The 22907-nt window shown below is 37.0% G+C and overlaps 2 protein-coding genes across 3 annotated transcripts; both read right to left on the reverse strand.

Moving 5' to 3' along the window:
- Positions 1 to 521: 521 nt before the first annotated feature.
- On the reverse strand, positions 522 to 3586 carry LOC114923971 (uncharacterized). Its single transcript, XM_029290793.2, has 3 exons — positions 2789 to 3586; positions 1425 to 2174; positions 522 to 952 (listed from the first exon to the last, which is right to left on the reverse strand). The coding sequence occupies exons 1-3, from the start codon at positions 3437 to 3439 to the stop codon at positions 854 to 856; spliced, it is 1500 nt and encodes a 499-aa protein (XP_029146626.1). The 5' UTR covers positions 3440 to 3586; the 3' UTR covers positions 522 to 853.
- Positions 3587 to 6069: 2483 nt separating this feature from the next.
- LOC112727895 (GDP-mannose transporter GONST3) lies at positions 6070 to 8219 on the reverse strand. Of its 2 annotated transcripts, XM_025777823.3 has the most exons (3): positions 7887 to 8219; positions 7588 to 7781; positions 6070 to 7352 (listed from the first exon to the last, which is right to left on the reverse strand). In XM_025777823.3, exon 3 carries the CDS (start codon positions 7350 to 7352, stop codon positions 6189 to 6191), a length of 1164 nt encoding a protein of 387 aa, XP_025633608.1. In that variant the 5' UTR covers positions 7588 to 7781; positions 7887 to 8219; the 3' UTR covers positions 6070 to 6188. The 2 variants fall into 2 exon arrangements, with proteins under 2 accessions (XP_025633608.1, XP_025633607.1); XM_025777822.3 differs by having other exon boundaries at positions 7588 to 8055.
- Between the last annotated feature and the right edge of the window lie 14688 nt (positions 8220 to 22907).

The raw sequence follows: 22907 nt of genomic DNA on the forward strand, positions 1-22907 counted from the left end.
AATTAGATATTAAATCATATTATTCTTCTTGGGGGTGCCGAAGCTATATGCTTCATGTTATCTTTACTTATTAATCATTAATTACTGTGTTCAATTTTGTTTATTCTTAGCAAACAGGGGACAAACTGCTGAATTCTGGCCATAATCTTCAACTATTATTTGTCCCTCTCCAGAGCATTTTTCCTAACCTGGAACAAGTTTAAGGGGTAAAATAATCCTGTAAATGTTATTGTTATACTATACACTTTGTTGCTCTTTCATATAATATCCCCTTATATATAAAACAATATGCTGTGACAGGTGTAAATGTATTCGCTATTTCCTTGCGAAGTTGAATAATCATGAGATCATAGTTTTCTATCCATGAACATGAACATGAACATGAACACTTGGAAAGCATTGGTGTCACCTAAATAAAACACCATATTTTTGCAATTTTTCTATAACATGAAGTTGATAAAAGTTTTCAAAACCATTCTATAATGCACTACCACATTGGCCATTATTATCAATTCCTCATGTTTCACAGTAATATCACCCCCTATAACTCTTTATTTCATCACTATTACATAATACAATATGAATCTCAAAGAGATGAAATGATGAATATACAAAAAGATGAGTAATATTCAGCATCAAGAGTCAAGACTGTGTTATGTTGTGCTAGAGCTAACAAAGCGCTTGCAGTTACCAAACTTATCATCACTTCCAAAATAGAACAAGGAAGCATCAAAATCAAAATGCCAGAAGAATCTCACTCAATGGTAACATATATGATAGCTAGTTCTAATATACAAAACAAATTATTGGGGTTATTCTATTATTCAGCATCTTGTCACCAACTAGAAAAAGATCAAGCTTTAGCATCTTGGTTTGGATTCTCCAAGAGGTAGGATAGACCTTCTGTCAATGCAGCTTTGGATGTCAAAGAAGCCCTCAATAAGTTTAGTGCCTGAATGAAAATTTATGATTATGAAGGTTATTACTTCCACCTCAGAACCTAGAGGGTAAAAATAGGAGAAATATGGGTTTTTTTTATTTAAATAAATAAAATATATAATATTTATGGATATAGACACGCTCACAGAAAATTACATTTTTTCCTTTATTACTTATCTTGGTTGCCCAGGAAATGAAATAGTTATGAACGTATTTGTGATATAAGCAGAGTTTTCAATAAATTGATTTTTAGTGAAAATTACCTATAAATGATAATGATCCTCTTAGGTGAAAGTTTCAGTGAAAATTTTAATTTTCACATAACTTGATTTGGTATAGATTTTTCTTATTGAATAGAAAAATGGACACTAAATTAGATATGGTTTAAAGAGAAATATTTCTTGAACATAGTTATCATAGTATTCTAATAAGAAAATCAATTCTCCATGATATCTTTAAGATAAAAGTGAGAAGTGGATTGTTACCTCTACCTCCCTAATGCACAAGACATGCTCCTCCAAATCATCCAATGGCAGATTCATCTTTTGTATAAAACAAATGCTAGAAGCATTTGCCAGTGGCATCACTTTCAAATCATCCCATACAACAAACAGTGATGGCCTCTTCACAAATCCCACAGCAAGTTCTCTTGTTCCATTAGGTGATCTTGGATCAAAAAGTTTCATTGCATCAGGATTCTCCACCAAACTCCTCTTCTTAGAAACCACACCATTTGGATTAACATAGCATATGCTATTCTTTATTAAACCTCTGCCATACCAATAACTTGGAGTATCTTCTTCAGGAAGCTTCAATGGCTGCCTCCTGTAACCAAATTGGGGCGCGACTCGCGTATCGAGCAATGGAGTTCCAGAAGGCCTTGTGATTGTGAGCCGTGATGAATTGAGTTCTTTCACACTTTTGTACAAGTTGTCAATGCATCCAAGAGAAGAATATCCATCCAAAAGATTTAGAATGGATCCAATGGGTGCTGTGAGGAAACTGAATAGAAAATCAACAAAATCACCCTCTGCTTCAGCATACACTATCTTCTTCTTTGATTTTCTCAATATTACCTTAAGGTTTATAGAAACACCAAAATCAAAACCAGGTTCTTCGTGTTTTGGCCCAATTTTTGGTGAGAAAGTGCACATCCCCAAAGAATCTCCATATGCAAAGAATACATCACTGAGAGCAGACTTGGAGGTCAATGCCTGCTTTAGTAAGTCCAGAATCTTTGTTTTTTATAGATTAAAAAAAAAAAGTTATTAGAATGTTTCTCATTATCAAGCATCATTAAAAAATATATTATTAGGTGCACAGAGAGTACTTAGGTGGATTTTGTTCATATTATTAATAAAGAGACATTTTTATCTAAGACTCACCAATCACCATTATCTTGTATGCTTAGCTAAAATGTCAATTTGTTAATAATATGAGCATAATCTACTTAAATACTCCATGAACACCTAATAATTTCTCCATACAATTTTCTGTTATCGAATATTGATATATGTGCTCACTTTGTATCTTGTACCAAGTTAACTCACATCTTTATTATCAGTGGATGAAGTGTGACCCCACTTGATAATAGAAATGCGAGTTACCCTAGTGTACTATGCATAATAAGTGACTCATACATTTTTTCTTATCAAATTTTTCTTATCAAATTAAGATACAGTCCACACAAAAGTTTAGAAGCTAATTAAGGAACTTAATCAATAGTATTATAATCAGCGACACCAATCATCTCACAAATAATAAGCCTAAAAATTCTGAGTTCAATATGAACTTATTCATAAACAGAACTGTACTTGCAAATCTTAAAAAAACAAAACTAAAATGTTACCTCCTTCAGTCCAACACATGGGGATATGTCTATAAACTTATGGAAGTTTCTGTAGCCAAGTTGGGTAAGTTCCTTAACAAAGTTGTTAGGAGAGCTTTGAAGAACTCTCAGATCATCAAATATGAAATACATGGCTTCCCCTTTAACAAAGACACCATCGGTATGCGTCTCATCCTCGGAATCTCCGAAGAGTTTCATTTCTTTGTCCATCGATTTCCCACAAGAGCAACAACTAGCACCAGTAAACGTACTCAACAACCAATTACTCCCCCTCTTACAGTTGCTACACATGAAATACCTTAAGGACTCTGTGTCATCCACATTCAACTTCAGTTTTCGGCAAAGGGATTCGCAATTGTTCTGCGGACGAAGCAGCATTTGCTTGCATATATGGTTCCAAAAAACCTCAACACTTGAATTCTCCACACTTCGGTACAGATTGCTAATGCAGCCAAACTCGGCCGGGTGATCATGCTGTTGGTTATTCAACAGTAACCGGATGATAGTTCCCAACGGAAGAGTGAGGAAGCTAAAGAGAGTGTCTATGAAGTCTCCACTTGCTTCAGCCACAACTACACGATTTTTTTCTCTGTCCACCAAAAGCCTCAAGGTGAATGTTTGTTCTTGCATGGGAGCCATATTGGAAGCCATTACAAAACTCACAGACACTAATTTTAGTGCAAGGTTTGGGTATTTCTTATGCTTTATTTATCTTGATTCCCAGTGTATTTGTTATTAATGGGGTTGTGTGTTGTAGCTGGAATAGAAGAAATATGAAAGTGAAGTGAAGAAGGAAACTAAGAAGAAATTTCCTTTGTTGGCTATAGCATTATTATTGGGACACATTCCAGTGCTTTTTGTATGTATTGTGCAAGAAAAAATACCATGGTTATGAAACAGTGAGGTGTATATTACTTTCCCATCTCCTATCTTATATGTGCTACGACATGAAACATGAAAGTGACTAGAGCGAAAGGGATTGCATTGGTCAAGATCTTATAAAATACGTACAAAGGATAAATTGGCATTAAATATTAACAAGTACATATTAGTTAATTTTCTATTACTTTTACATTTTCCGTTGCGTATGCAGTATTCATATTTAAATATTTAATTGAAAACTGTTAAGCTTATTATACTGCCGAAAAAACTATTTTGATACACCGTGAAGAAACGTTTGTACGAAAATATTTTGATACATATTTTGTCTTAAACTAATAGGTTCTATTGGCTTAGAGAAAGGAGAGGAAACAACACACTTTGTCATTATTTCAATCTGTTTGTCCCAGAGAAACTTTCAATGCACCAAGTTAAAACATTTGGGTAGTTTACATATTACTTTAATCATTTTCTGGATAGTTGGTGTAGCTAACACATTGGAATTGGTGAATATTGATATTGAATTCTACCCTTTTATTTTATGGAAAACACACTTCACAAACCAACCCTAGAAGCAAAAAGAAGCAATTTAATTGTATGCATTAAATAGTGACAAAAAATTGAAGCTAGCCTACTTTTTAAGTTCAAACTGAGCCGCACTTTTGTCCTCTTACAATAGTTGTCACCAGTATGGGGATCAAAAGGAGCATTGCACATGTGGCAAGCTCAAAGCCAGTACATGCAAACAACGATCATAGATCTGCAAGAATTAAGCACTTACAAGAATAAAGTTGTATGCCTATGCTGCCTTGTCCGAATGTTACTGTGAAAGTCTATTAAGTCCAACATTATGATCAACCAATCAAGGGTTGTTTAGTCCACATCCTGGACCATCAGCAACCAGATAAAGACCTAATTGTTATTGGATACAATAACTTCATTAACTGGAGAGGAAATAATTTTCGAATGTGAAATTGCAGATAAACCTGTCAATCAACTACAACAGCATTTTAATCTGTATCTGTTTGCTTTATTATGTACACAATAATTACATTAGTAACAGCAATCATAGTTCTAAGATTAAAGACAATCCAAAATTCAATGTCAAAATGTAGGAGCTATGTTGCTTCTGACTATACACTGCATAGGCTACTTCAAACTACAAATCTAAATCAAATCTAATTCACAAAAGCTTAGAAACAAATTCTTGAAGCATTCCATGAAAAAATAGATTGATTTAAGAAAAGTAGTTCTTTTCCCTTAACAGCTAGCTTTTAAGATGCAGTCTCCCATTTTCCTTAGATACGTAACAGACCACAATGCATCAATTTCCAAAAATCACACTTAGCAACAATTGAAATGATATCACAGAGTAAAAGACATACTGCAAAAAGGAAACAAGAAGACGAATACAACTTAAACCCATCGAGAGAAAATATATTACCACTGCACCAGAGATGAAACATTTAAATGACAAGACAGTTGTGAACTTTGTGGGAGCAAGAGAAAGTGGAGAGATAGCTTTTATCAGTCTTCTACTCTTCTCAGTTCCCCCTGTTGCTCTCACACCTGCGAAAATAATCTAGTATTTTGGTTGTAATAAAATGTTAGATGCACTGAGACAACTACCACTATGAACTGATCTAATACTGATTGCGGACATGCTAGTGTATCTATCATGAACAGATCAATCATAATCACTTAGTTTACTTTACAATACTTGATCCTGAAGAATAAAATAGGCTGAAACATGCACATGCAGTAAAGATTACGAGAGGAGACAACCCAAAAATGGTGATGCTCATAAAATATTAATTGCCATTACAGAGCAACAATATCTAAGTACTGGAAGGCCACTAGCCAGGCATCTGATTCTCGGGATACATCATTAGTTCTAAAAGAAAATCTTGGATTGCTTTTAATTAGCAATAAGAGGATGATATTCTGGACATCAATATCAAAACCCCAATTAGTGATACTCCTGATGAATAGGGGGAAAAAAAGATTTAACATTAAATCCTGTATCCAGATTCATCCAACAGAAAAATGATCAAACCAACCAGGCAAAGTTGCCAATAATAAATTATAAAGAACAACAAATTTTATTTTTAAGTAAAATAATAATCATCAGATCCTTATGTCATTAACACACCTTGTCATAATTCATAAATAGTCATGTGAGTAACCAATTTAGAGTAAGAGAAGCAGATAATCTCAATTTGACACCTCCAAAACAAGAACGGAACAAATTGAGAATTAAATTTTACAACTCCTCAGCTAACAAACAAAAAAGTAAAAAAGTACTACATTGAGATGCATCTTATCTATCAGAGAGTAAACAGACATATCAAAAAGCCCTACATACTAGAACAACAATGAGCGTGCTATTCAAAGAAACAGAATTGGTAAAGAATTGTATATTAATAGTTGTGAAAATTGAGATTATAATTCACATTAGATACCTATGAAAATAAACATACACTTGAAAAGAAACGTAGAAATTTTTCCTACATGAAAATAATCATTTTTCTTCCCTTGATTTACTAAGGACTTCATTATCATTATTGTCGGTCACTGAATTGTCTTGCAATTCAAGTAATTTCTGTTCTTCCTCCTCACCTTCCTGTGCAGTTGCTTCTTTTGCAGCCTTTGGCTTACTTGTTGATTGTTGATACATAATCCCACCCAGCATGCAAATCAAAAGTCCCACAGTTCCCACCCATGTTGAATGCTTGTCCCAAACTACCAGATTAATCACCACCGTCAACAACTTGTTCACTATACCAAGAACTGTAAACCCTGTTGCAGAAATCGCCCTGCGGCAAGAAAACCCGAAGAAAGAAATAGATAGACCAAACAAACATGATAATCCCACTGGCAAAACCACTTCGAAAGAGTACCAATCTGATTCATCAGAAATCTCATGCTTAATCTTCTTCAGCTCACCCATAATCATCAGCTCCAACGGAAAAAGCAGTAGAGCCTCAAGATTGTTGTACAACACAAGACCCCAGGTGTTCAATCCGATTGTCATCACAACATGCTTTATGTAAACAAAATCTATGGTCATACTGATTAAATACGCAAGCGCCCAGCTATAGGCCATGAAAGTAAACTGATAATCCGTTGCAACATAAAGCACACTCCCCGCAAAGATTGTGGCCAGGGATGCCCATGTCTTCAGCGTGGGCCATGGCTGGTGAAGGAACAGAGTCTCCCCTACTGCGACAAAGATCGGTACAACCGACCGGAATACAATAAATGTATCCACATTGGCATGCAAGAGCAGCTCACTGTTGGTGAAGAGCGAGAGATAAAAAATGATAGCAGCAGGTAAAAACCTCCACATTGTCAATAAATCAAGAGGATCATGCTCAACGAGCTTGAGCCGGCCAACAATAAAGACTCCAGCCGCGCTAGTGAAGTATTGCAGGGCTGTCAATGCACCTGGGTAAGGGAACTTCATTACAGCCCATTTGTTGATAATTGAGAGCAGTGATGCAGATAAACAATAACCAGCAGCAACACCATACACTGAGATTTGTTGCAACAAAGCATTGTACCAATTTCCCTTGTTATCAACATCAGGAACAGTCGCAGTAGCAGTAGCACTCAGATTGGCATCCTTTTCAACTTTGATGCTTGGGTTAGTAGTTGGGTTTTCCACGTCATTGTCTTTAGACATCTATACACAACCGAACAAAAGAAATAACAACATTTCAGACTATAGCAACACATAATTTTGCACTACAACTACACCGTTGGACTGTTATTTTATACTAAAATCCGAATAACGGTGTAAATTTAAATTAACAAAAATGGAGTAAAATTAAATTCCAGCAACAAAATCTCTAAAAATGAATAAAAAAACGAAGAAAATATAAATTTAAACCCCAAAAGAATTGGGAAAAAGAACTGACCTGGTCGAAGGCGTTGGACGGAGAAGGCTGCCGTCGAGGGACACAAGGGGACTAATGGTGCCAGCGGGGGAGGACGACAGCGGACGGCGGCGTGGGTGTTGGCTGCAGTGTCGGTGGTGCAGTTGATGAAGTGTCTGATATTAGGGTGAGGGCATAACAGGGATTTCACTGTTTGCAGTCCAATTCGCACAGATCTGAATAGAATTGGAAGAGTGAAAACAGTGAAAAAGGGAGTGATGATAGCAGAATGCGTTGTGAAATGTTTGGGAAACTGGGAAAGTAACGTTGCTGACGCTGACCTTTGGGAACGTGTGTAATTTGATTGTGAAATGTTTATTGCTGCAACTTCTTGTGATTGAAGAAGAAGAAGAAGAGTGGAGTAGACGCAGCTGCCTCCTGCATCGTACAACGAGTTCTTCAATCTTCACCTTCACAATTTCTAAATAAAGAAAAAAAAAGAAATAACACACAGGATAAAAAGTAATTTCTTTTTTTTTTTTAAGAATTTAAAAGGGATCAATTAGTAATTCAAGTTACAATTAATCTCTACATACAAGTGATTTTTCTCTACAAATTTTACAAGTCCTTTAATTGATTTATGCTCAAACATACGTGTTTCACGTGCCTCTAACAGATTTTTAACTCAATTAACGCGCGAATATATAACTTCCTTTTTTAAAAAAATTTCGTTTCCTTTTTTCGAATTTCTTGTCTTCTCTCTTCGATCTCTTTCGTACGTTTCTTTCTACCTTTTTCTTCGTCTTTTACGTGTGTTTCTCTCTGCTTTTTTCTTCTTCATTTACGTGCTTCAGATTTTTCATTTTGCGTTTATCCATTGTTTTTTTATATTAAGTTGTGAAATCGTTTTTGAAGATAATGGATGATTCAACTTCAGATTGTCAGCTGAACCAGAGCGAAGTGGATTTTGAAACTGCATCCAATGAAGTTCCTGAGGTGTAATTTAGTTTTAGTTAGTAATTGAATATGAATTTAAATCCAGTTAGTAGTTTTTTATTGTGTAGTTGAATAATACGTAAACCTTGCCTGTGATATTTGCTGTTTATTCTTCCTTGTTTGAATTGAATCTAATGTACTAGTTCTCATTAGAATTAAAATAATTTTTTTCCATTTTATATCAGACATTCGGGTGTAGATCAGAAATATTTGGGTGTATTTCAGGAAAGTTTGGGTGTATTTACAGTTTATGACTTTTCATCTGACGGAAGATGAATTGTCTTATTATTTTAGTTGAATTATTTTAGTTTCTGTTTAGTTATGATTCATGAATCTGGTTTTTCTTATTTTTGATGATGGTTTTATAGTTGTATTTGCATTCTATAATTTATGCTTGTTTTAATATGGTGTATTTTAAGTGTATTTTGTAGACCTTCTGTGGTGTTGATGACTAGTTTGTCCCCAAGGTTAGGATGACTTTTAACACCCTTGAAGATGCTGCAAAATTCTCCAAGAATTATTCAAAGGTTGCAGGTTTTTCTACAAGAGTTCGGAGCACAAATAAGAAAGAAAACGAAATTAAGAATCAATCGATTACATGTAGCAGAGAGGGAAAATGGAAATCGAAAATATCTCCGACCGAGAAGACAAATCCCTCAACTGGTTTAAATTATCTTGCAATAATTTATATACACGTATTGAAGGATGTTGGTGTTTGGATCATTTCAAAGGTCGTGTTGCATAATTCACATTCTTTTTGTCCAGATCAAGCACAGATGCTTAAACAGCATAGGGAACTAAACATGTCTGTGCATCATATAATAGAGAATAATGAGGAAGCCGGTATCAGACCTAGCAAAACTTTTCAATCATTTGTTGAAGCAGTCGGGTCACCGCGAGTTAAATTTTATCGAAAAAGACGTGAGAAATTACATCATTAGAGAAGTGCGGAATGTTTCGGAACAAGAGGATGCAAAAGAATTCGGGAAATACTTATTAAGAATGAAAGAGAAGAATCAGAATTTCTTTTTCGAGTTCGAACTCGAGGACGATTAGTCCATTTAGCTTGCTTTTTAGGCGGATGCAAGGAGCAGAGCTGCCTGTGAGTATTTCGGAGATGTTATTTCATTTGACACTACCTACAATACAAACAGGTAATATGCTGTTCTGGTTTATGATGTTGAATTAATGTTGTTTTATGAATCTGCTGCTAATTCTGTACTAAAAATATAAACCTTTTTTGTATATAAATAATTTTAAAAATGACCTATAAACATGGTCAAACAAGAGTGAAGTTCCTCTTAAAGGTATTGGGTAAAAGGATGGAACCCAAAAGAACACCTTGAGGAGTTGAATTTCTCTTCAGTAGGAACTAAATTGGTGGAAGTGGATTGGTTGGATTTGGAGTGTAAAGAGTGTCATCTAGTTGAAAGAAAACCAAACTAGATGTCCCTTCACTAATGTCACATGTCATGAGCTTTAGTTTAACTTGTGGAAATCAACTTCCTACCTTTTCAGTTGACAAGACTTAAAGTGACGGGAATACCTAAAAATATTTTGGGCAAAAGGAGTAAATCAAATGTCAGACTATAAACATTGGACAATAGATTTTCTCTTCATCATGATTTTACACTATAAAAAGGACCTCAAGCCACCTCTTTAAGGCAGAGCTTCTTTTCTGAGAACCTTCACCTTCACCTTTTTCTAGACCTTTCTTATTCCTGAAGCTGAGAAGTTAGAAAACCCATCTTTTTCTCTCTCCAAAATTTCTCTCATCATTCTTCATTTCTTTCATCCCCTTCACGAGTGAAAACTGGCATTCGGGTGTTCCACCAGAACACTCGACAACCATTAACCAGCCCCTGTCCACTTTAAACAAAGCTCATTCATCCTCTTGTGACATTAGTGGAGGTCTCAACACTTGTTCTCCACCTCTATTTCTCATCATTAGTTCTTGTATTGCTTATTCGTCATTAATAAAAGTGTTTTCCTCACAAGTATACTTACCCTGAATCTCTCATCTTAACCATTATTTTTCACTTAATCTACTTTTCACAAAACTCACCCGAATCACTTGGCGACTCCACTGGGGAGGAACACTTCGACGTGATGGCTGAATCTAGCAATACTCATCCTGGGCAGAATCGACCACCTAAGTGACGCTCAATAACCCCTCGGGACCTCAACCTCAGCTTGGGATCACCTCAAGATGAGGACGGGCACAACCAAGAAGAAGAACACATGGAGCAGCAGAATCTGGGTGCGAGAGGAGAAGGAGCTCATGCCTTCGCGAATTTGTTCACACCCCATGCTGGAGGTACCACTGGCATGCACACTCATGTAACCATTCCTGCTCATGTGTACAACTATATGATAGACAACCAAACAAAGATGCAAGCTTTGATCACAGAAATGATGGCTAGAGATCAGACAAGGTATGGAACCCCTTCACCACCTCCAGTCGTGAATCTGGAGAATACGGAGGAAGACGAGAACACCCCGGTCACTCGTAGGGAGTTGGCGCGTATTCTAAAAGGCAAGGGAGAAGCAAGTGAACCCACTTGGGAGATAAGTCCACCATTCGGGCATCATATTTTGGCAAAACCATATCCTAAGAGGTACCAACCACCTACCTTTCGCAAATTTGATGGTACCGGAAGTGTCAAAGAACACATCCTGTCATTCTTGGACGATCTCGGGGTGTTCAGGAACCACTAGGAGCTTAAGATTAAGGAGTTCTCAAAATCACTGACAGGAAGGGCGTTCACGTGGTATTGCAAATTGAAAGCCAATAGCATCAACACCTGGGAGCAATTAGTGATGGAGTTCTGCAACAAGTTCCTAGAAGAGGAACCCTCCATGCACATCATGGACCTGGGGAGAGTGAAACAGAGACAAGGAGAATGATTGGTAGCGTTCGTCAAGAGGTAAAGAGATCAAGCTCTACTTTGTATAGACACTCTCCCAGAGCCACAATTGGTGTATGGGTGTATTAGAAATGTGGAAGATGGATCCCAAATTTATCTTTCTATGAGCAACATAAATACTTTCTCTAAGCTCTTAAAGAGAGCATCTGACATAACCGAGGCAATGAAGTGTAATGGAAGGAGATATAAAGAAGTTTCTCCTCTGGAAGTGTGTGCCGCTGATGGCAAGGGCAGAAGGAGTCCCTATTCTAGAGGTGCTAAGAGAAACAGTCCTCCACCCACACTACCTCTCTCCATAGCTCAGGCCATGATTGTCGTAAATGGATGGTTTGAGGATGGAACATTAAACCCCAGCATCTCTTTGGATTACTAAATTCTTTGTAGCTAGGTTGCTCTTGATAGTGGATTTTTGGTTGGCAATCCCAGATCAGTTGATCCAAGTGGCCAAGTTTCAAAATACTCCTCAGAACCTACTTGTCCAAGCATATCCTAGTACAAAAATACCACAGGCATATGTCCTAGGGTTCAAGCTATTGGTGTCTAGCCTTATTGTTTGTTTCTTTGCCCATTCTTGGCTTTTCTTTTTCTTTTTCTTTCTTATTTGGCTTCATTCTCAAAGGATATTCATTAATAAAAGGCTTTATAGCAGTAACTTAGTTCACGCTACAAAGAACATCTTATTATGCAGGATTTATTATTGAGCTAATCTTTAAATCAAACAAATACCACCACTGAATTTCATTCTAATTTCTTCAACATTGGACAATCACTTTCTTTTTTCAAATATTTTTCTTTTATTTATGCATAAGAGAACAAAACAGAATTTAAGCTAATGAGTTATGACAAGCATAGTGCAGGCTAGCATTCTTAGCAAACATCTCCACTTACACCTAATTAAACACTTCAGCAAGACATAAAGGAACCCCCAAGTTAAAATTCTTCAAAGCAACAAGGATTAAGTGTCAATACAACCTGTTGGCAATGTCTCTCAGCTTTTCCTTCTGTCATCGTTATTTCTCTCTGTTGTTTCTCCTTTGGATGATGATGTAGAATCCTTTCACAGATTGAATATTTTCCTGCATAATCTTTAGAAGTTGCTTGTTTCTCAAGCCCTTAGGCAACTGGTTAGTATGTAAGATTTACTTGTAGGCTTTTGAACTTACTTTGGTGTGTGAACACTAAACTTAGTTCCTTGCCAATGTTTCTTATACAACCAGTCAACCATATATGAAACCTTGTGCCTTTGCTGAAGGTCACAAAACTAAAACTAGAAAACAAACAATGGCTAAGTAGTTCCTCTGATCGCTTAGAGCTAGCAACTCTTTATGCAGAAGGTGAAAATGTGTTTTTAAATGAGATTTTGGTGGAACAACAAACTTAGCATTCTTCATTTTTCCTTAAATTATTTTAGTGTGCAACACCAAACTTAGCTCCTTACAATGTAGATAAGCCTACTTAACCTTTTTATTGAAATAGTTAGGGAAAGAGAACTACCTCAGGTTGGGTTGCCTCCCAACAAGCGCTATTTTATTGTCACTAGCTTGTCATTGGACCCTCATTAGGGTGGTTGATGATTGTGATGCCTCAGTTTGTCTCCCCTCATAGTAAGCTTCCTTCCAGTGCCTTGATGTTCAATCTCTGCATGCTCTAGTGAGAGTATCCTGTTGATAGTGTAGTAATCATCAGATTGTTGATTTGTCCCCAACTGTTGGTAAATTAGCTGCACTTTATCTCCCTTTGAAAATCGTTCAGTTGGGATCTTTTTATTTTTCCACCCTTTTTCTTGCTTTTCTTCCCCTTTTTTGGTGATTCTTCTCCTTTGACAGTGGGCTGTGTTTTGGAATCTGTCTTCTTAGTGGCTAACACCTCACTTCCTTTTTGCTTTCTCTCATCATTCTTTAGAGTCTCATTCTTTTTTTGTCCTGCTTTGCTGCTTGTCTCTTGCTCTGGAAGAGAATTAATGAGTGTCTTGTTGGTTTCTTCCTTCCACTGCAAGTCTTCTTTGCCAACCTCCATACATTTTTCCTTTTCATCATTATGCTGTACTTCTGGAAAGACATTCATAGTAATGTTTTCATCATGTACCCTTAGGGTCAGCTCTCCTTGTTCAACATCTATGATGGCTCTTGCTATGGCCAAGAAGGGTCTTTCTAAGATAATAGAGTCACTCCCTTCTTCTCCTAGATCCAGGATCACAAAGTCTGCTGGGAATATGAATGTCCCTACTTGGACCAGGAGATTTTCAATCACTCCTCTGGGAAATACCACTGATTTGTCCACGAGTTCTAGTGACATTTGTGTGGGTTTTACTTCTTCTATGCATAGCCTCCTCATCATAGAATAGGGAATTAGATTGATGCTTGCTCCTAAGTCACATAGTGCCTTTTTTATGGTCATACTACCAGTGGTGCAAGGTAAGAAGAAGCTCCCAGGGTCTTGGAGTTTTGGAGGGAGCCCTTTTCGGATCACAGCACTACATTCTTCAGTGAGCATGATGGTTTCCTTCTCATGCCAGCTTCTCTTTTTGTTGATAAGCTCTTTCAAGAACTTTGCATATAGAGGCATCTGCTCTAATGCTTCAGCTAGGGGAATGTTAATTTCCAACTTCTTGAAGACTTCAAGAAATTTGGGAAAATGTTGTTCCTTGGTTTCCTTGTTGAATCTTTGAGGATATGGCAGAGGAGGTGTGAAAGTCTTCTCCACCTACTTCTTTCCTTGAGATGGTTCATCCATTACTTGCTTCCCTTTCCTTGAATTCTGTGGCTAGTCATCTTTCTCTTTAAGCTTCTCTTGATCTTGCTTGCTTGCTGTCATCTCTTCCTTGTTGTTAGCCACATTTTTCTCAGATGGCTTATGGTCATTCTCCATAGGCTTCTTGCTGGCTTTGTTGTTATTCACCAAGATTCTTCCACTCCTTAATTGAATAGCTTTGCATTCTTCTTTAGGATTTGGAATGGTATCACTTGGGAGTAAGCTTGTTGGCCTTTCAATCACTGCTTGCTTAGACAGTTGTCCAATTTGCCTTTCTAAATTTCTCATTGAAGCTTCATGATTCTTTCTTGTCAGTTCCTGATGTTTCATCATTTTTTCCATTAGTATCTCCAAGTTGGAGATCCTTTGAGTATCTTGTGGTATTTGTGGCTGGTTGTGGGGTGTTGAAGATGGATGATGGTTATTTTGGTTAGTGGTTGGGTTATTGGGTGGATAATAGCTAGAATTAGGATAGTTGTTTTGGGGTTTTCTGTATGGATTGGGATTAGTATTTTGCTGATTACTATGGTTTGTGTAGGTTGTGTTTCTTGAGTTGTTTTGGGTTGAATTTTTCTGCCAGGGATGTTGGTTTTGAGTGTGGTTATCTCCCCATCTTAAGTTTGGATGGTTCTTCCAAGAGGGGTTGTATGTATCTCCATAAAATTTATTCTGGCTGGATCCTTGGTTGTGCATGTAGTTCACTTGTTCTTGCTACTGATCTTCACCATTTTCCTCATTTTGTCCCCACCCAATTGGTAGTTGATTGGTGACATTCATTGATGCAACTTGTAAGCTGTCAATCCTCTTAGCCATCTGCTCAAATTGTTGCTGGATTTGCTGCTGCATCACCTTGTGTTGAGCTAGGATAGTGTCCACTCCTTCCAACTCTAGTACTCCCTTTCTTTGAGCTAGTTGGCGTTGCCTTTGATGAGCAAATAAGTATTGATTGTTTGCCACCATATCAATGACGTTTTGGGCTTCCTCTACTGTCTTCATTAATTGCAATGAGCCTCATGCTGAATGATCTAATGCTTCCTGAGCTTTCAGAGTCAACCCTTCATAGAAAATTTGAAGGATGTCCCATTTATTGAACATTTCAGGGGGACATTTTCTAATCAGGGCCTTGTATCTCTCCCAAGCCTCATAGAGGGATTCTGCATCCATTTGTGTGAAGGTTTGCACCTCTGTCTTCAATCTGATAATCCTTTGAGGTGGGTAAAACTTGGCTAGGAACTTATTCACTAGATCCTCCCAGCTAGTGATGCTTCCTTGTGGGAAGGCTTCAAGCCATTGAGCAGCTTTGTCCCTCAATGAAAATGGAAACAGCAATAATTTGTATGTGTCTGGATGCACACCATTGGACTTTACTATGTCACAGATCCTCAAGAAACTAGATAAATGCTTATTTGGATCTTCCAGAGGGCTTCCTCCATATGAGCAATTGTTCTATACCAAAGTGATGAGTTGGGGCTTCAATTCAAAGTTGTTTGCATTGACATTTAGGGTAAGGATGCTACTCCCACAATGCCTTGGATTAGCAAACGTATATGAAGCCAAAACTCTCCTCTGGGGCTGACCATTGTTGTTGGCCACTCCCACTGTTGGATTTGTTGAATGTTCCTCCATTTCTTGATACTCTTCTTCAAAAATTTCTTCACCAATGACTCCCTTTCCTCTGGCTTCCCTTCTTAGTCTTCTAAGAGTTCTCTCGTCTTGGTCACAAAAGGTAGGGATCTCTCTCCTTGCCTCTGACATACAACAGCAAGAAAAACAAATACAGAACCAGAAATAAAAACAATTCACTCTACTGATAGAGTGAAGTTAGTGTTAGCTTAAGTAAAAATTCAAACAGTTAATGTGTTTAGTAAAAAATAAAAAGAAAAAGTGCTTAATCTAGACCACCACCTTACTTAATCATGTCAATCTAGATCAATCTCCGGCAACGGCGCCAAAAACTTGATGAGTTGGAAATCAGATTCCAACACAAAACTCACCGGCAAGTGTACCGGGTCGCATCAAGTAGTAATTACTCACAGGAGTGAGGTCGATCCCACAGGGATTGATGGATTGAGCAATTTTAGTTAGGTGATGAATTTAGTTAAGCAAATAGTTGATGATTTGAGTGAATTGTAATCAACAGAAGCTAAATTGCATGAAAATAAAAGGGAGAGGGAAAATTGACAGAAAAGTAAAGTGCAGAAGATTAAATTGCATGAAAATTAAAGTGCAAGAAAGTAAAAGAGCTGAAACTTAAAGTGCAAGTAATGTAAATGACTGAAACTTAGATTGCAAGAAATGTAAATTGCTTGAATAGTAAAGGGATGTGAGAGCTGGGATTCAGAATTCAACAAGAGAATGTAAAGACAAATTAATCAGAGAAGTAAAAGATGAAATAAGTTGCAAAAAATCTAAACAGAAAAGTAAAATTGCTTAAAGAACAAAACAGAAAGTAAACTCATCTCAATTGTGAAATCTAAAAGAGAAATTGAAGGTCTCAAGAGATCAATGAGACTAGCAGGTAGATCTAGATCTCAATTCCTTCCTTGATCAAATAGAAAATAGATTGCAGAAGAAATGTAAATGAAACAACAAATAAAACTTAGATCCAATTCCTTAATTCTCAGAATTATGCAGAAGAAAAACAAAGACGAATTTCAGATCAAAAATTGAAACAGAATTTCTTCAATCTCAATCCAAAACTTAAAATAGAAAGTAGAAATTGTTGAAGTAGGAAAATGAAAGCAGAAAACTAAATTCAAATTCAATTCTTAGAATAATTGAGAAGAGAGGTAAAAGATGATTCTCAAACTTAGAATCAATGAAGCTCTTCAATCTCAATTTAAATTCCAAGAACAGATAGCAGAAGTTGCAGAATGAAAATGTAAAAAGAAGAAATTAGATCCAAATTCCCAAATACAAAAATAAAAACTAAAATTGAGCTAAAAGTAAAATTGAAAAGTGAGCAAAAGATAAAACTCCAAAAATATAAAAAGAAGCCCTCTACAAATCAAACTAAGTCCTATTTATACACTTTCTAATTTTCATCTTCAGACTTTGGAGTGGGCTTTTTAAATTGGTGAAGAATTGGATCCAAATTGGTTTTTAATTGAAATTCAACCAAGGCTACCTCCTAGGGAAGCGCTCAGTGAATTAACTAAACGTAGCACTCCCTTTGCTTTGTCATTGGGCTCGTGCCAAGCTTCAAGGCATAGCGCTCAGTTAATCATTTTAACGTAGCGCCCTTGCTTGTAAGCCTTGGTCTCCACTTCGAATCCTGGCTCTCCCAATTTGGCCAATTTTCTTGCACACTAATAGCGCTCAGTGAACTCATTAAACGTAGCGCTACTTTGCTTTGGAGAGAGGCTCCCACTTCGAGCCTTGCTATTTGCATTTTGTGCCCATTCCCTTGTGAAGCCTACTAGCATTCAGTGAAGACTTCAAACCATGGTTCTGAAAACTGAATCGGACCGGCCGGTTCAATCGAATTAACCAGAAATCGGTCACCAAGCCAGTCCGGTTAGGCTTAAAAACCGCATAGCGAAAATTCGGTTACAGAACCGGTCAAACCGATGGTTAACCGGTGAAACAGCAGAATCGTCCGGTTTTTTGGAGGGTTTCCGGTTCGAAAATAAACCCTCTTAAATGCGGCGTTTTGTCCCTTAAATTAAAAAAAAAAAGAAAAAGAAAAACGCAAAACGGAAAAACGGCAAAACTGAAGTAGTGAACCCTAAATCAAACACAGCCCCCATTTGTTCTTCTTCTTCCCAGAGCCACAAACTCATCTCCTCTCCTCTCTTCTCTGAGAACCATAGAAGCCACCGCAGCCCGCCGCCACCGCATCCCGCAGCCACCGCATTGTTGTCATTGTCGAGCTCGCCTTCTCTCTGTTCGCCAGTTTTGCGTCCTCTGTTGTCGCCGTTGTAGCCCCCATTTGTTCTTCTTCTTCACAGAGCCACAAACTCATCTCCTCTCCTCTCTTCTCTGAGAACCATAGAAGCCACTGCAACCTCCAATCGAGTAGCTACCGCATCCCGCCGTCACAGCATCCCGCAGACACTGCGTCGTTGTCATCGCCGAGCTCGCCTTCTCTCTGTTCGCCGGTGTTGCGTCCTCTGTCGTCGCCATTGCTCGCCTTCCACCTCGCCGCCGATAAGTAATACTTTGTTCGCAGTTTCGCACTTCACAGCCATCTCCTCGGCGTCTGCTTGCTGGTTTAGGGTTTAGCAATGATTTCTGATAATACTTGTTATTTGTTTCAAATTGATTTGCTTATTAGATGGATTTTCTGAGGTTATTGTTTGTTGATTTAAGTTTTACTGCGGAGTTTGCTGAGTTAATTTCGTTCATAATTTTCTGAAATTTTATTCTTGAGTCGCTATTTTTTTCTATTGTGTTCTGAGTTGGGGTGAGTTGCTGTTTTTATCTTTCAACTACTTAGTTGGCATGATTCCATCATTATTGGGAAGCTTTAGTCAATCTCTTCAATATTTGTCGCTCGCAGGGAACAATCTGACTGGCAATATTCCTCAAACTTATGTGAAAGGAAATACCCTTCACTGGATTGATTTTAGTTCTAACAAGTTGTATGGTCAATTACCAAGAGCACTTGTCAATTGCAGAATGCTAGAGTTTCTTGATGTGAGAAATAGCCATTTTAATGACTCATTTCCTTTCTGGTTAGGATCTCTTCCTAAGTTAAAGGTTCTTTCTTTACGTGATAATCAATTTCACGGAACTATAATGTGTCCATTGAAATACACATTTCCCCAACTTCGAATCATTGATCTCTCTCAAAATGGTTTCTCAACAAAATTAACATCGAAAATAATCATGTGCTTCAAATCGATGATCATATCCAACAAAAGACAACTCTATTTCAAGAACGTGATTTGTTAAATTTTGATGGATGATAGTTTAGGTGTTTTGTTAAATTTTTTGAATTAATTTTATTGATGATTGATGATGTTTTTTAAATATTTGAAGTTATATATTTAATTTTTAATAATTTTATTAATATTTAATAACTCCGGTTGAACTCCGATTGAATCCCGGTTGAATTCCGGTCGAACCAGTGAACCAGTGAACTAGTCACTCTACCGGTTCATTGACCGGTTTGGTTCTCGCAACCTTGCTTCAAACGCAGCGCTACTTGTTTTCCTTATGTCTCCCCCTTCGAGCCTTGGTGAAGCCACTTTGGTCATTTTCCTTACCAAGCCTTGTAGCGCTCCTTCCTTGCTAGCACAAGGTCCCCATTTCGAATCCTAGTGGCTTCATTTTGGGAGCTTCCTTTGTAATGTATAGCACTTCTCTTGGTTCCCATGTGCAAGGTTTGATTCTTGGTGGCTCCCTTTAGTGTGATGTGCCTTGTATTTTCTTTTGAGTGAGGCACGATAAAGGTAAAATACTTAATTGAGCGCTATGCTTTTGCCTTGTTCCCTTGGGCGCTCAGTCAAATTACACAACGTAGCATCCTTGGCCTTGTACCTTGGCTTCTTGATTTGGTGTACCCCTCTTTCTCTAGCGCTCACTTTTTGAGCGCTACGCTCACTTTTTGAGCGCTACGCTCACTTTTTGAGCGCTATGGCCTTGATTGATTTGGTTGGCCTTTGCTCCTTTGGTGAATGTCACGCTTTTCATAGGCCACGCTTTGTTGAGCACACTTTCCTTGTTTCTTTCTTTTCTTTACCTACAAGTAATCAAAACAACCAATCAAAGCATCACCAAATTCACAAGGTTTATAAATCATTCAAAAATCGACTAATTCTAGCTTAAACCTCATGATTTTATGTCAAATAAAGGATGGTTGATTGTTTTAACATAACCATGCAAATCCACTCCAAAGTACTTACTTACAATGCAAGAAAGTGCATAAAGCCTAATGAAACAAGTGAAAAATGCTTGAAAAGCTAGCATAAGATGACTTGTCATCAATTACACCTTACCACAATATTAGGCGGGAGACATAAATTTCTTCCTGAAATCTTTTAATATTTTCTTGGTTCAGGATCAGGCACATAGTAGTGACAATCTAGAAAAACAAAATACCCAAATTAATTACATCAATCAATATTGCAGTCACATGTTATAATATAATCATTAATCTTATTCTAATATTACGTTAGCTTCGATATATGAAGTAACTTTTAGAGATGCAAAGTGGACTCTTGACAACACCAATGGTTGTTGGGTATTGAGTGTGCGAACTGGATCATACTCATCAGTACTTCCGTCCCCGTATGTCCTTATACGTGTGGCACAGAGGTAGCATTTTTCTTTCATTTCGGCTGACATTAAATTGCTCCTTGCAGGAGTTTTAAAATTATCAAAAATATGGCCCACAGTCTGTTTTTCAATTGGGGGACTTTTACCCTCTGCAAAATCCAGTGCTGTCTTTACTCTACTATTTGCAATTTTTCCACCAGCTCATCTAATTCTTCTATTAGTACTCTGGTTTCCTGACTTTTTCCCACCTGAGGTTCTAGTTGCCCCTACCCCTCTTGGGTCTGTATTTTTTCTTGGCTTGAATCAATGAAGCCAATGCTAAATGATGGCAATGAAAATTCTCTAGGTATGTAGGATGCTGTCCGGGCCATCATCAATAGTGCAGCAGCAATGGCTTCAGGAGTTGGATCACTGCGTGTTGACATATATCATACTATAAGAATAAAAAATAGACGAATGATATCGAAAACCAAGTTTTATTGTGCTAAACTTACATTTTAGATGGAGCTGGTGGCACCGTTGGTGTGTTTTCATCAACTTTCTGGAGTTGTGGAGTGCTGCAAAGTTAGAGAAAACGAATCAAATTATAAAAAAATTAATTACAGCTCAATTTTCAAGATATACACCCAAATAAGATAACAATACACCCAAACAATAACTAAATACACCCGAATATTATTCCTCACCTCTCTATTGGGGGGATGGTTTGGTGGCACAGGGCTTGTTGATTTTGTCTGGGATGAAGGTAGGCATAATTGAATTGGAACTCTAAACAAGACAAAAATAAAACGTTAAGAAATCCCTTTAAAATAGATGATTAGAAGGTTGAAATTTAGTTGTAAAACTTACATATTAACCGGTTCAGAGGGCGGTTGAAAAACGATCATCTGTTGTTGAGCTGGGTCACTCACCGATTCTTCTTCCTGACTCAACTTGAAATCCACGCAAATAAGAAAACAATACACACAAATAATAACCAAATACACCCGGAAAGGCTCTTTTTTTTAGAACTTACGTAGTTGCAGATTTTTGTTTTTTTTCCTGCCTTTTTTTTCTTGAATACAACATTAAAGGACTCTTTGTTCTAAAAAATATATATACAGAATTAGAAGAATATGGTAAAAAAAGAATTTAGAAAATAGTATAAGAAAAAGAAATTACATGCTATCCGAAGGTATGTTTACACTGTTTTGATCCGTTTGTCCTTGAAACAAAGGATCAATCTTGTTTGCTAAGTTCACCTCTGACATTCTAAGTATAGAATAAATATCATTCAGTAAAAATACTATTTAGTTAAATCAGGATATCAAAATTCTATAAAATAAAGCAAGAATAATAATCAGCAACCAAAATACCTTAAAAATGATAATATACACCCAAATTCAACATACCCCTGTGCAGCAGCCTCTTCATTTGTTTTCTTATTTTTTGATTGTCTTGAAAATTCTTCTATTATTTCAGTTCCAATTTCAGTTCTGACAATACATTCAAAAGTACATGTTAACAAAATATAGTTTTGATGATAAAGTGTAAGATAACTTCAGAAAGTATCTTACACATCATAGGAATGAATTTCTTCTTTAGAAGACGAATCCTCAATTATTTACTTTCTTTTTTTGGATTGCGTCCTGAAAATAAAAAAATTATTAATCAGACAAATATAACAATATTGATAATGAAATACTTTCGAAAGCAGTGCATACTTTCAAAAGTACATATACACAATCATGTCTCTCCATAAACCTCTAAGAGGATCAAAAGAACAAGTTATACAGAGAGAAAGACAAGTACATATATATATATATATATATATATATATATATATATATATATATATATATATATATATATCATAGCATAACAAAATAACCAGTAACCACTCCACCTCAAGAGTTCAGACGCCTAACGAGATGCCTCTCGACCTGCATCTGAAAAACAACAACATAGTATAGAATGAGAACCGGAGGTTCTCAGTATGGTAAAGGTGCCACACACATAATATATAAGGTCCTGGGAATGCCAAAGGCAATCCTAGAATGCCGACACTCAGATTACAGAGCTTAAAGTATTAAACAGAAGGCATAAGAGGTGGTTTTCTAAGAATATTTAAACTTAACTTAATTTAACCTTAAAATCTAAGTCCCACACTGCCATTCCTCTATACCTCCAACTCCACCATGCATTTTCACAGACAAATAAACAGATAAAGGCAAGCACAAGAAGGTTACAATTACTGCAGGTAGCAAATACACATTTAACATGGCAAGTACATATAGGCACACCCAATTAAAGCACAAGCAAGTAATTCAAGTATTATGCATATGATGCATGCCTGTCCTATGGCTGATGAGGCTCATCTGTCGGTTATCCAGCCAATCCAACAAGTCTGAATTGTACTTAGACTGTTCCCCGACGTGCATCCCCAAGAGTCTATGCATAGCTTTATCTCAAATAATCAATATTACT

This window comes from Arachis hypogaea, chromosome 12 (assembly GCF_003086295.3).
Source record: "Arachis hypogaea cultivar Tifrunner chromosome 12, arahy.Tifrunner.gnm2.J5K5, whole genome shotgun sequence".
NCBI classification, from domain to species: Eukaryota; Viridiplantae; Streptophyta; class Magnoliopsida; order Fabales; family Fabaceae; genus Arachis; species Arachis hypogaea.

Excerpts from the sequence above, each read along its gene's own strand:
- LOC114923971 (XM_029290793.2), bottom strand. The coding sequence starts at position 3,439 with ATGGCTTCCAATATGGCTCCCATGCAAGAACAAACATTCACCTTGAGG. Across the intron at positions 2,175-2,788 it reads CATGTGTTGGACTGAAGGAG|ATTCTGGACTTACTAAAGCA; the intron begins GTAACATTTTAG and ends TAAAAAACAAAG. Across the intron at positions 953-1,424 it reads TGTGCATTAGGGAGGTAGAG|GCACTAAACTTATTGAGGGC; the intron begins GTAACAATCCAC and ends ATTTTCATTCAG.
- LOC112727895 (XM_025777823.3), bottom strand. The coding sequence starts at position 7,352 with ATGTCTAAAGACAATGACGTGGAAAACCCAACTACTAACCCAAGCATC.